This window comes from Castor canadensis, chromosome 5, assembly GCF_047511655.1.
Source record: "Castor canadensis chromosome 5, mCasCan1.hap1v2, whole genome shotgun sequence".
NCBI classification, from domain to species: Eukaryota; Metazoa; Chordata; class Mammalia; order Rodentia; family Castoridae; genus Castor; species Castor canadensis.
Window position 1 is genome coordinate 99,369,137 of NC_133390.1, and position 12,106 is coordinate 99,381,242.

A 12,106-nucleotide genomic window follows, 5' to 3' on the forward strand; every position below is an offset into this window, starting at 1 on the left:
TTCTGGCTTTCCTCATAGCTGGTATAGAAAATGTCCTGCAATTTATAGTGGGAAAAAACAGTAATAATAGTTACAACCCAGGCTTATTGGTGATTCTAACACAGAATCAATCCTCTGGCCCACGAATCAATCCTCTGTCCAGGGCTTTTCATTCTTTTTTTTTCTTCTTTTTTTTTTGGGGGGGGCGAGGTGTCTGCTCCCCTCCAGCTCCCCTTGCTCGTTCCCCGCCTCCCCCACCCCCCGCCGCCCTCCCCGTGGCTCTCTTTCTCCGCCTCCTCGGCGATTGCCATCTGACAAGATCTCCAAATCAAAGTGATAAATCGCTCCAAACTTTTTTTGGCGGCGCTGAGATGTTGGAGGGGCGTCTAGCGCGCATGTGCGAAGGTGTCCAAACTGACAATGCTAGAGAGATAGCGAGTGTGGATTGAGAGAAAGGGAAAGACGGAGTGAGTGTGTGTGGAAGTGTGTGTGTGTGTGTGTGAGAGAGAGAGAGAGAGAGAGAGAGAGAGAGAGAGAGAGAGAGAAGAGAGAAGAGAGAAGAGAGAAGAGAGAAGAGAGGGAGGGAGGGAGAGGGAGAGCAAAAGAAGGAAAAGATCCAAGAAAAAAAAAAAACCCAACCACACACCAGCGGCTGCAGGACTGGGCACAGCATGAGATCCAAAGGCAGGGCAAGGAAACTGGCCACAAGTAGGTGCAATATCCCTTTTCTATTGGCTTTTCCCCTCCTCTGCCATCTTGCATATCTGTCTCCAGCGCTCCGGGAGGGAGCGCGGGCTGCCTCTTGCGCCGGGGCCCCGGGTGGAGGGCAGGCACAAGGCAGCCCCAGCAACCTGCTGGTTCCAGCCTCCGCGCCCAGTCTCCCGCGCTCTCGCTTCTGGTTTGGGCGCCGAAGGAGCCCGGGCAGCCCTAAGCCCCGCACACCGACCAGCTGTAGCAACCCCGGGGTGGGGGTGGGGGTAGGGGCAGCAAAATCGGGGTGGGAGGGAGCAGAGAGCGCGAGAGTGAGCGCGAATGGTGGGGGGGGGGAGAGGAGAGAGAGTCTCCCCCTCCCCTCTCCTTCCCCCCAGGAGGGGGATAGTCGCCTCTGGCCAACCAGCTAATCCCGGGTGTGGGAGGAGGGGGGAGCGGGGGATGGGGGTGGCGGGCTGGGGAAAGGAAAGGAGCGTTTTCGATCCTCGGTTTTGTTTCTGGGGCTTGGAATGGGTGGCCGGCTCGGAGGGAACCAGAGTGGCGGCGGCAGCGGGTGACCGCGGTGGAGTTGGGAAAAGTTGAGAGCCCGCCGCTGGAAGTTGCGCGGGCGGGCGGGCTGTGTAGAGCCGTGGCTGCGGTAGTGGGCGCTGTGCGCTCGGTCTAGGTCTCCGGCGTGCGCAGCGCGGCGGGAGGACAGGGGAGGGGAGTGGGGGAGACAAAGGGGGGCTGTAGTCGCGGGGTGGGGGCCACTGGCAGAGCCGAGCGACCGGCTTCTCAGAGCCGCCGGCAGGTGGGGAGAGAAGAGGCCGCGCCAGCGCGTGCAGAGCCGGGAGAGGAGGGCGCGCAGCCAGCGGTCACAGCCGCGGAGAATCAGGAGGCCGGGAGGGCGCGCTTCGACCCGCGAACCCCGGGCTGGCGGGGCGCCGAGTGACCCCCAGGGGGCGGGCTGCCCGAACCTTGGGCCGTGGAGAGGGCGCGGCTGAGCCTCGGGCTCTCTGGGTGCAGCCGGGGTCCCGGGTCAGTAACCCTCCCCGGCGCCCCCTGCCTGCCCGGCGCGGAGCAACCTTGGTCACGCTGGACCAGAGCTATTGGGTTTGAGGTGGGGGCGGCGGCACTCCCATCCCCCACTCTTTTAGCAAAAGCGTTGGGTGATTCGTCGGGACAGTGTAGGTAGGGTACGACGTGGTCATCTAATGTAGGTGACAGGGCCGGGTTTGTTCAAAATGCGCCTACCCCGAGCCTTGTACGCGTAGCCTCCTGGAGCGTTCCTTCGCAGTCAGCATGCGGGGCCCAAACGGCTTTGGGAGCGGATAGGCCGCCGTTCGCGCTCGCATACTTGCCCTTGCTGAAAACCGAACTTTTTTTTTTTTAAGTTGTTTTGGTGGATTAGAAAACAAGAGATGAGGGGTGGGTGGGACATTTTTCCCAGTGAAGTTCCCGGTCCCTTGCACATTATTACCCAGTACGGTAGGTACTCCCCGCTGCAGCCGCGCGGAAGACCGCACCTCGGCACGCCGTTTCCTCGGCGGTGGCAGTCCGAGGTCCAGCCCGGAGAGATGGTGTCACCCCAGGCGCCTTTCCAGCGCTTCGTCCACTCCTCATCCTAGCACTCACTAATATATATATACATATATATGTATGTATATATATACATATATATTATAATTTCCGCGTGGATCGCAGGGATAAATCTAAATATAGAGCTCTTTTGGTCCAGTCTCTCTCTCTCTCGGATATTGTTCATTTCTCTTCGCTGTGTCAGAGCGCGCCAGTGGAACCGTTTTTCCTGTGTGCTTTTAAATGAATCTGATGTCTGAATAAATGTATATGTGCTTGGAGGCTTGAGGGCTTCAATTCCGAATAAAGGTGCGGAGTGTGTGTGTGAGAGTGAGTGGGTGAGTGTGCGTGTGTGTGGGGAGGGGCAGGGAGTCTGTTTCAACCGCGCCTAAGTTGTGAAATGAAAGCCTAAGGCTTTGCACCGCGCCCTCATTGCCCGGCATCCGACGAAGTGAAAGCGCAGCACAACCCTTCGAATTTTCTTAAAGAACTTTTCCAGCTATTTTAATGGCCAAACAAGCAGTACACTGTCGTAGTAAAATATTGCCGCACAGTTCACTGCATATGCGGAACCGAGCCTGGTTTCTGATGAGGCTACTTGTCATTCGACCGGCGGAGGACACATTTATTTCGTCTCCACTGTCGGTAAGGATGCGGCTGCCGCTCTCTGCTAGGTAGATTCGAACTCGTACAAACTTTTCCTGCTGAGCCTCAGGTTCCCACTTGCAGGGCTCCAGCTGTTGCTGCCGCAGCTGCCTTCCTCAGACCGACTCTCTGCTTTGTGCATTTTTCAGTTATAATATAAGTAATAAAGGAAATCATATTTAAACTACGGATTTTTGTATTTTAAAGCGCTATTTCCTTTCGTCGGGTAGCGCGTGGCGGAGATGGCTGGTGACCCCTGCGGTGCAATCATCCAACGAAAACCTAGCTGCTCTGTGGGCACTGCTTTCTTTTTCTGGATTAGACAGAGGCAATGTGACCACCAGCAGATTAAAAAGAAAAAAAAACAAACAAACAAATCTACCTTTATCGTGGCAAACGTAAACATCACAATGGAAACAAATCGCCTAGAAATAGCTGTTTCTCGATTGCTTGATACTTGTTTTGTCTTTTGTAAATTTCTTTGGTGGCCCCAAATCCTGAGTTAGTCTCGGCCACAGTACAGAAGCAGACACCAATATACCCTGAAAAATACCATCTGAAGTTACAGCAAGAGATTGAATGCACAACTCACTGTCCAATGTAGGGGTTATTTTTTACACAATCGTTGAAACTGAGGAATTCGTTGTAAGTCAATAGGGGAAAATTTTAATTTTTAATTAAACAATGAAGGGAAAAGCAAGAAGAGTAACATGTATACTGTCTAAACCCTTTGACTTATATTTCCAACCTTAAGAAAAGAAAACTAAAAGCCAAGCCGACTCTGGCAGCACGGAACGACTTCCCAGCCGTTTTCTTGGGCAGCTAGAAAACATCACCTGGGCCGTGCCAGTGCCAGAAATGCCAGTTGCAACTGTCCAGATGAATGGGACTGAAGCGAGGAAGGGTCTGCTCAGCATACCCAGAGCCTGCAACACTGAAGAGACCCCCACTCCACTTCCCCAAAGTGACAGCCAGCAGGATTTCAATTACAACAATGAAAGAGTTGAATAGAGTAACCCCCTTAGCTACCGGCCCCCCAGAAGTCTCGTAAAGACGCAGAAGGCGACGCGATTAGCAAGACCGTGGCGAGGGTGAAGCTTGTTACTTCTACACTCGCTCTTTGCTTAAATACAGGCTGTGCTATAGGAAAGGTGGATGCCAACTCTCTCTCCCATCCTTACTCAAACTCCACCTCAGCCTGTACCCAATACAAAAAGGAAATGCATGCCCAGTTCAGGCATGTCCACCTCACTTGGGCATTTTCCATCCTGAAGAACACAGAGCTTTGCGTTAAAAAATATATTTACTCGTTTATTTCATACTGCTTTTGAGGAGAAAAAAATGTTCTCCCGATGGATGAGGCTGAGACCCCTTCGAGGAAGGCGGTTTATTTGCCATTACTTGACCATCACCCCGGCTGGCGTAGGGCTTCTTTATTATATTTGGCACTTTGAGCGAAGACCTCCGCAGCACTGTTTCCATGTGTTTTGCATCCACGCCCCCCCAAACTCAGTATTTAGAGCAGGTTAATTGCGCTTTTCATTTTCCCTTCGTCCCCAGAACTGTGAGAGGAGACGGTTCATTAGCTGCAGAGCCTATAAGGCTGGAGAGTAAGTCGTCTTCTCCCAGGTTTTATTCCTAGGGATTGGGGAGTCCCAGGTCTTGGTGAGGGTGTGCGTGTAAGCATGTGTGTAAGTGTAAGTGCGCGTGATTTTGAGGGTAGCCCAGCTCTTAGGCTTTCTCAGCAGAGGCCTCCCCCTGCTCCTTGGCGGGCCTCCTGTGCCAGTAGTCATTCAACATTTGGACACTTATCGAATAGAAATTAACATGTCATTCCACGAAATTGTTGGCTACTTTCTTTTTTTCTTTGAAATTGAGGGCAGTGAGTCTGTAAGCAGTTTCTAATGAAACATGTAAGCTTTTGGGAGTTTATTTTACTTTGGAAGTCGTGGCTGGTTATCCGAGGCTGCAGTCGTGTGAACCTGGAGCAGGAAGGCCACAGATGGGGACTCCTGGCTGGGCCCTCCCTGGGCCAGCAGGGCCAGAGCGCTGACTAGTTGTCCCTGGCTTCCCTACCTGGGCCCCCGTCTCCTGGCATCTTCCTGTCTCTGTGCCTCCGCTGGAAGCGGACTGTGAGGTAGAGAGTCTTGACTTGCTTGTTTCTGGCCATGGCTCTTCCTGTTCCTAAGGTACCAAGTCTGGGACATTTATCTAGAGCTGGCTAAACCTCTTACCCCTTATTTCAAAACTGTCTGGTGCAGAGCAAGTAGCCTCCAGGGGCTGGGGCTGGGACTGGGAGGTCCCAGGGAAGAGAGCCCCTCCCTCCTTTCCCCCACCTGGGTTGTCAGGCTTCTCAGATCTGGGCTCCAGACTTTGGCTAGAATGGTCTCTTCTTCTCACTCCCACCTCTGGTGCTGCGTGCCAGGCAGACTGCTGTTCTCAGAGCCGGGTTTTGCGTGACAGTGTAAACAGCTGCACATCCGCATGCACATTCTAGCGCAGGGAGCAGGCACACATTCACTCTCTCTGGGAGGGCAGGCCCCTTTGCAACCTCTAAGGCAGGGGACAGAGGGGATGTGGGGGAGGAGATGGGGCAGGAGGGGGCAGTCACTCTCGGACTGTGCCAGGAACATGTTCCTGGAGAGGTGGTTAACCCTTCTTCCACTGCAAGCTGCTGTCTAGGCATTTTCTAAAATAGTTGATGGGGGTCTGCTTTTCTTTCTCCTGGGCAGTCCAGTATGAATCATTAGCTCCCTTCCTTATGCTTCCCCACTCCATTAGCCACCATCCACTTTCTAAAATTAGATTCCCCCCTCTTCCCACTCATCTGGCTCTCTGAGTTTACCAGGCAGTTCTCAAGGAACTTGGCTGTGTAGCTAAGACAAGTGTGAGGAAGAGAAGGAAAAGGAGACAAGCAAATCTGCCCAGAAAATAAGAGAGAGGGGCAGGAAGAGAGACCAGATCTCTATATCCTCCTACCCTCAGTAAATGAAAAAAAATGTAATTCTTGTTAATTACTTTTGCTTACTTGCCATACAAGAAACTTCAGAGATGTTTCTACACTGGGAAGAAACTGTTTACAATACTTTTTCAAAGTGTGACATATTGCTCCAGTTCAGCACTAAAAGCTAAACACACTTACCCTCCTTTGAAGTGCCCCGACTGGGGCAGCTTATTTGAGTGCGGTTCAGATATTGCTGTAGGCAGAACTAATGGCCTCTACCTATTTAGTTCAAGTGGGAGGAGAGAAAGGCCTGAATTCCTTGTCCAATCGGTCCCTCTGGAGACTTGATTCTGGCTTCTGGCCAGTTCTGTACAATGTCAACATTGAATATTTGAATTCCCAGACTCTATTTAACAAGTTTCTAAATAAATAAACTCATTGTGTGTCTGTGTTTAAAATTATTTCACCTCTTTAGTAAAGCTTATTGCATTGGTCTTGCAAGCTGATTTAAAAAAAATAAACAAACAAACAGAGCTTAGGCATTTTAATAGCTAGATCTCCACAATATATATGTATTGCCTAGCCATTCTGTCACTTGGGGGTAGTGGGTTGACCTGATTAGAGGGGTGTTTGAGCTCTTCTGACCCGATAGTGAATTATTATAAAAAACCAAGCTCAGTTTATAAAGTTGGTGAAATATGAATCCCATCTTTAGGGAGGCTTGGCTGTGTAACTTTAGTGTCTTTAGGTATTTGATAATTTTGTTCACTGGGTCCTTCTGTGGGCTTTGCTGATTTGTCCTAGATGGATATTTATATATATCACCCCTTCCTCATTGGTCCTGAAGGCAGTATAGAACTCTGTGCCTGTAGAATTTTGTTTCTGGGCATATTTTTCTCCCTGTGTTGGGCTTTATGAGTTGAAAGGAGCACATACATAGATATTATCCTCATGTTTCAGTTTAGTCAAAAGAACCACATGAATCTTACAGTTTTACTAATTTCTCAGATTTGGACATCAGTACGGCATTTTTATGCAGATGGGAGAGTAACTGTCCTGAGAACTGCATAATATTTTTTGAAAGGGCAATTCTAGTCCTCTTGCAAGTGTGGACTCCGTCTGGAGTTATTAGGGAAGAAAGTGGAATTTACTCTAATTTATGTGTGTAAAGAACATTATTAAAAAGAATAGGATTTGAAAGGGCACATAGCAAAACCCATAACATTTAGCTGGTAATGTGGAGAGCTCAAAGCCAAGAAAAAAATACCACCAACCCAAGCAAACCCTGAAATAGATTACAATGACCTCAGCCATTTTCTTTTTCAAAAATAATAGCCATGATTAAAATGGGGGGAGTGTTTTACTTGGAAGCATACTCTTTTACGTTATTATAAAAGCTGTTTTGTGGTTAAAGAACTGTTTCATTATAGAGAAAAAAGGCAAGTGAATTTTTAATCAAATTCCTGACTCTTCAAAAGTACTCATTCTTGAATTACTTTTTGTTTTGATTTTAGTTATTATTCTTATTCAATAGCAAACATGCTTTTGGCATGTATATTCACTCAAATCTTTGAACCACTAACTTTTATAACAGTTTTAAAGGGGAAATTTATTTAGAAAACAGATTTTATTAATTCTCTTAGTAAACACCTGCCTATGGACCAATGACTATATAACAGGAAGGACTTAAACTTCCTCTTTTAGTCTAAAACTAAAACAAGTTCTGACCTTGTTCAGAACCTTCCTGAAGAATTAATTTTGTAAGTTAGAGTTGTTCAAATGATGACACCTATGAAAGTCCTTGTAGTAGCAGTTGGTAGGGTTTGGTGATGGGCAATTTCACATAATAAATATCAATGAAGTCCTGCTAGGTGCTAGGCCAGCCAAGCCATGGTCTCAGTTCTCATGAAAATTACAAATCTGCCATCAGTGTTTGAATCTGGTGTGATCTCTGAATAGCCAGGTCATCTTTGAGTTATTGAATGCTTCTTGTGAGGTAGAAGTAATAATTCTTTCCCTCCCTGGGTATTGTTACTTGTGAAGAGAGAGTAATAACACCATGAGCCTTGGGCTGCTGTGAAGATTAATCAGGATAATGTTTGCCAAGTACCTAAGTCACTGCAAACCACTCAATAAATCTTTATCACTTCCCTTCTGATTTATCAAATTTTCTGAAGAGGAAATATCCTTTTTTCCCCTCTTTCTATTCTATGTAAGCTTTAGTTTTCAAAGTGTTTGCATGTCTATAGCAAGAATTCTGTATGTCTTCTCAGAAAATTATTCTCTTGGATAAAAAAAGGTCATATTTAAAATTTGAGTACATTAAAACTGCCTATAATAAGATAAACTAGGTGATAAATTTATTCTGAAAGCTTGAGAATAAATTTATTTGCATGTGTGTGCACATGTGTGTGGGGGGAGATGATAGGTGATACATAAAAAAAGATTGAGATTTCAACTTTCCCCAAAGATTTTTGTCATTATATAACCACATGACTGTGCATACGCTTCAGTTTCATCGTACACAATCCCTCTTCTACGAAAATTTGTCTTTTGATTGGGTAAGTATGCTAGTTATTTTACTACCCTGGCTGAGTTGCTCCTCCCTGAATGATGGAGTTGGAAGAGAGCATAGCTTGTAAATTCAAGTCCCTACAGGGATCCACAAGTACAATGTGTGAGTGAAGTATGTGGTGGGTGGGTGTAAGCCCTAAGTGCTCTTATTATTTAATTTCTGTCTTTTTTTGTAGGACTGGGGTTTGAACTCAGAACTTAGAAGCCTGAGCTTCTAAGGCAGAAACTCTACTGCTCTAGCCACACTAGCAGTCCTTATTTAATTTTTTGACACCCAGACTCTCTATTCCAGAACAAGAAGGAATAGTGGAAACTGAGGCAAGGTGGCAAGTGGAGCTTTCTCTACAGGTGGTAGCCACTACTCAGTTCCAGCTCACTGCTGCTGCTTGGGCAAGGAGGCCCCATGCTACTAGGTTTTCCAATTTTTATGGGAAGCCACTAATCTAGATTTTTATGTAAATCTTTTCTACTTTAAAATGCTGTGTCAAGTAAAAAAAATTCTGCAGACCCAACGAAACACCTCTGACTGCAATATATAGTTCAGAGACCCTGGGTTTGCAATGTCTGGATTAGTTGATTTCTAAGGGTTCTTTAGAATCCCCACATTTTACAATATCCACAAGGGTTCCTAATATTACCTTGTGTTTTTAAGATCTGTATCTTCCCCCATCCCAAAGTTAGTGCGTGTGTGTCTGTGTGTTTTGATAGGTGGAAGTACTTATTACAGAATCTGATATCTGGCCATTTATCTGGAAAAATAGTCTTTCACAGCCATGTTGTGTCTTTCTTTCCCTCCAAGCTGCTCATCATTAATTGGCTTAAAAAAATAAACTGAAATGTCCCTCCTCCACTTGTAACCATTGGCTACTGATCCTTCTCGTTTCTCACTCAACCCAATTCTTTGATTTGGGAGCTGGGGGTGGGACTGTAAATCATTAGAAGACAGTCATCTATGGTTTTCCACAGTGGGAGAAGAAGTCATTCAGCTACTGTGGGTATTCAGAGGAAAAGTGGCCCTTACCTTCCTATAAGGGTCAGATGTCATATCCTGTTACATCTGTCACTGAAGAGCACAACTGATTTTAAAGACCTAAACTGAAGATGGAGAAATTAGTTTTTAAGGGATGACTATTATTTGACAGGAGTGGCTCTCCTTGCAGGAAGGTTATATATTTTCAGAGAACATTTGAAAATAAATATATCTTTATTTATTATCATGAGTTGTATTTCTAGCAGAGATGGTAAGTGAATAGCAAGAAAAATTAAGTTCCAAGGATTAAAAGGGCAAGGTGTAGTGATGGAATACCTACATAATGGACTCTTCCAATAAAAGGCTGGACTAAACAACTTACCTAACTCAGTGCAAAAGTCAAGAGGCTTGTCAACCAGTGTTTGTCACTATCAGTTAATATTGTTGGAAAAATTCTCAATGCTTATAGAGAAAGGTTTTGAGCAGTGATGAACCATGCTTATAGGCATTATTAATGGGTTTTCAGATACCTAGTTCCCATTTTTTAAAGTCTAAATTCCTTAGCCTGGTAGTTAGGTGGTCTCTCACTCTTGAGTCAGAAGAATGTGGTGATTCTGTGCTCAGATTATGAGTCAGATTTGCCTAGGTTTGGATCTTACCAGAACCACTTACCAGCTGGCTGAAATGAAGGCATGCTGTTTAACCCCCTGTCCTAGTTTCCTTCCTTATGGTCAAGGGTTACCTACATCAGTTGAGATTTCACCAACAAATACATTTAGAGGGTCTTAAATAGAAAAGAGCTCAACACATGTTCTTAATATTTCATTAACTTCTTAGGCTTCTTTCTGTCCTTACCCAAGACTCCTCCATTCAGCTTAACTTGTTTACTCACTCTGCTCTTCTCATTTTCTTGCCAGCCTACCCCTGTGATCCCACCTTCCAACCTTTGGCCACCATACTGCCATACTGTACTTTGACCATCAGAATCTAACTCAATTTGTAAGATTCCATTTAAATTCTGACATCTTCATGATAGGTCCTGATTGCTTCTGGAGGCATGATTTCTCTATGCCATTTCATTCCAACCATATAGAATTATCTTTACTTACATATCATTTTGGCATTTTATGGTAAATCTCTTGTCTTCACAGTATATATGTGTACATATATATGATGTATATATGATATATATATGATAAATATATGATATATATATATCTTATTTTTTTGGCTCAACTGCAAAACTCTTGCAGAGCCCATTTCTGTTCCATGGCTAGTACTATGCTTTACAAATGGTAGTTGTCAATACAATTAGGTGATGGTGGTTAGTGACAGGCTTCGGTGGATTATGTGAACTCCTTTGAATTCTTTGCCTGTAAAACCTGCACAGTTAGGTAATGTCAGCACTAGAACTCTGGGCTATCTGACACTTTAATTGCATACTAAATCCACAATTGGGCTATTTTGACAGTGATAAACCACCTGGAAAGCACATTTGGAAAGTAGAATATTATTCCTAATTTTTACCGATAATGTTCCTCACTTTGCCAGTCCAGATACCCCCCATGGCTCCTCACTTAAATCACAAACTGTTATTGGTCCATACTTGATCTTAAATTCTGCACTGGGCCTGATTCTGGAGAATGTCAGTGGTGTCACAGCAGAGATGGTAAAACCGTTAGTGGACTCATGTAATTCCTAGGGACTTTGGGGATATTCATCTTACAAAAGTCATCAGAAGCCAAGTCTTCACATAAATCCTCGCCTCAATTTAGGCAGTATTACCATGCAGCATGGCAACAAGAGTTTTGCCACATATTTTAGTACATATTTGTGATTAAAGATTTGTCCAGACCATTTAAGGCTAACCTTAATAGTTAATGTGATATTGAATCTTTGTGGTATTGTATCTTCACTGAGATAAAATTGACCTCACTCACCCAACTCTGTCCTCTTGACATGCAATTATGACTTCTCCCTGTCCCCACTCCTCCACCTTCATTCCCAGTTTCCCGAATCTCTCACCTCTATGGAGAAAACAGGACCAGTGTGCCTTGGACAATTGTCTTCAAGTCCTGAGCCATAGGAGGCTTTCAGTGCTGGTTGTTTTCTTTCACTGCCACCAGCCAGATTGCAATCTCTTATTCTGCTATTAGCAGTGCTCGTAAGTCAAAGAGAGGCCCTTTAAATGAAGATTGATACTAAGTACCACAGTTTTTGTACTTTGGTGCTGACTGTAGGCTTCATCTTTGTGAGAACTAGGAAATTAGGTAGTGTAAAATGTTTCATTTTAGAATAATAACACAAACAAATAAAGAGATGGAACAATGATCTTGCTATGTGCTAGGGTCATGATTTGTGACTTTTTTGGGGGGAGGAGTTCCCAGACCTTTGCGAGAATCTGATGTATGGTTTGAAGCCTCATGCCAGAAAGTGCCATACACATAAACATTTTCACCATTTTAGCAGTCCGTGGACTTCTAAATTTTACACCTGTGTTCAGACTTGAACACATATATAACATCTTAAAGTCCTTATCAATATTTTAAAATTATCCTAGAAATATTATTTTTTCTAATTACAAATTTTATAAACAATATATGATTGAAAAACTTCAAGATTGTATCATATAGAAAACGAAAGTACTTTTCATGCTTTCATTTATCATATGCTTTCTGCAGATGACTCCCATTCATCCTTTAGCATAAAGTCCTGAAAATTTTTTC

The 12,106-nt window shown here is 45.0% G+C and overlaps 1 protein-coding gene across 7 annotated transcripts in view; it reads left to right on the forward strand.

Annotated features, from left to right (window-relative positions):
* The first annotated feature begins 538 nt into the window (after positions 1-538).
* Positions 539-12,106, forward strand: part of Mecom (MDS1 and EVI1 complex locus) — a 542,504-nt gene continuing 530,936 nt past the window's right edge. For all 7 annotated transcript variants that reach the window (XM_020185217.2, XM_074073823.1, XM_074073819.1 and 4 more), the window contains exon 1: positions 539-687. In XM_020185217.2, coding sequence (XP_020040806.1) covers positions 651-687 — 37 coding nt within the window. In that variant the 5' untranslated portion in view covers positions 539-650. The remainder of the gene's footprint in view (positions 688-12,106) is intronic.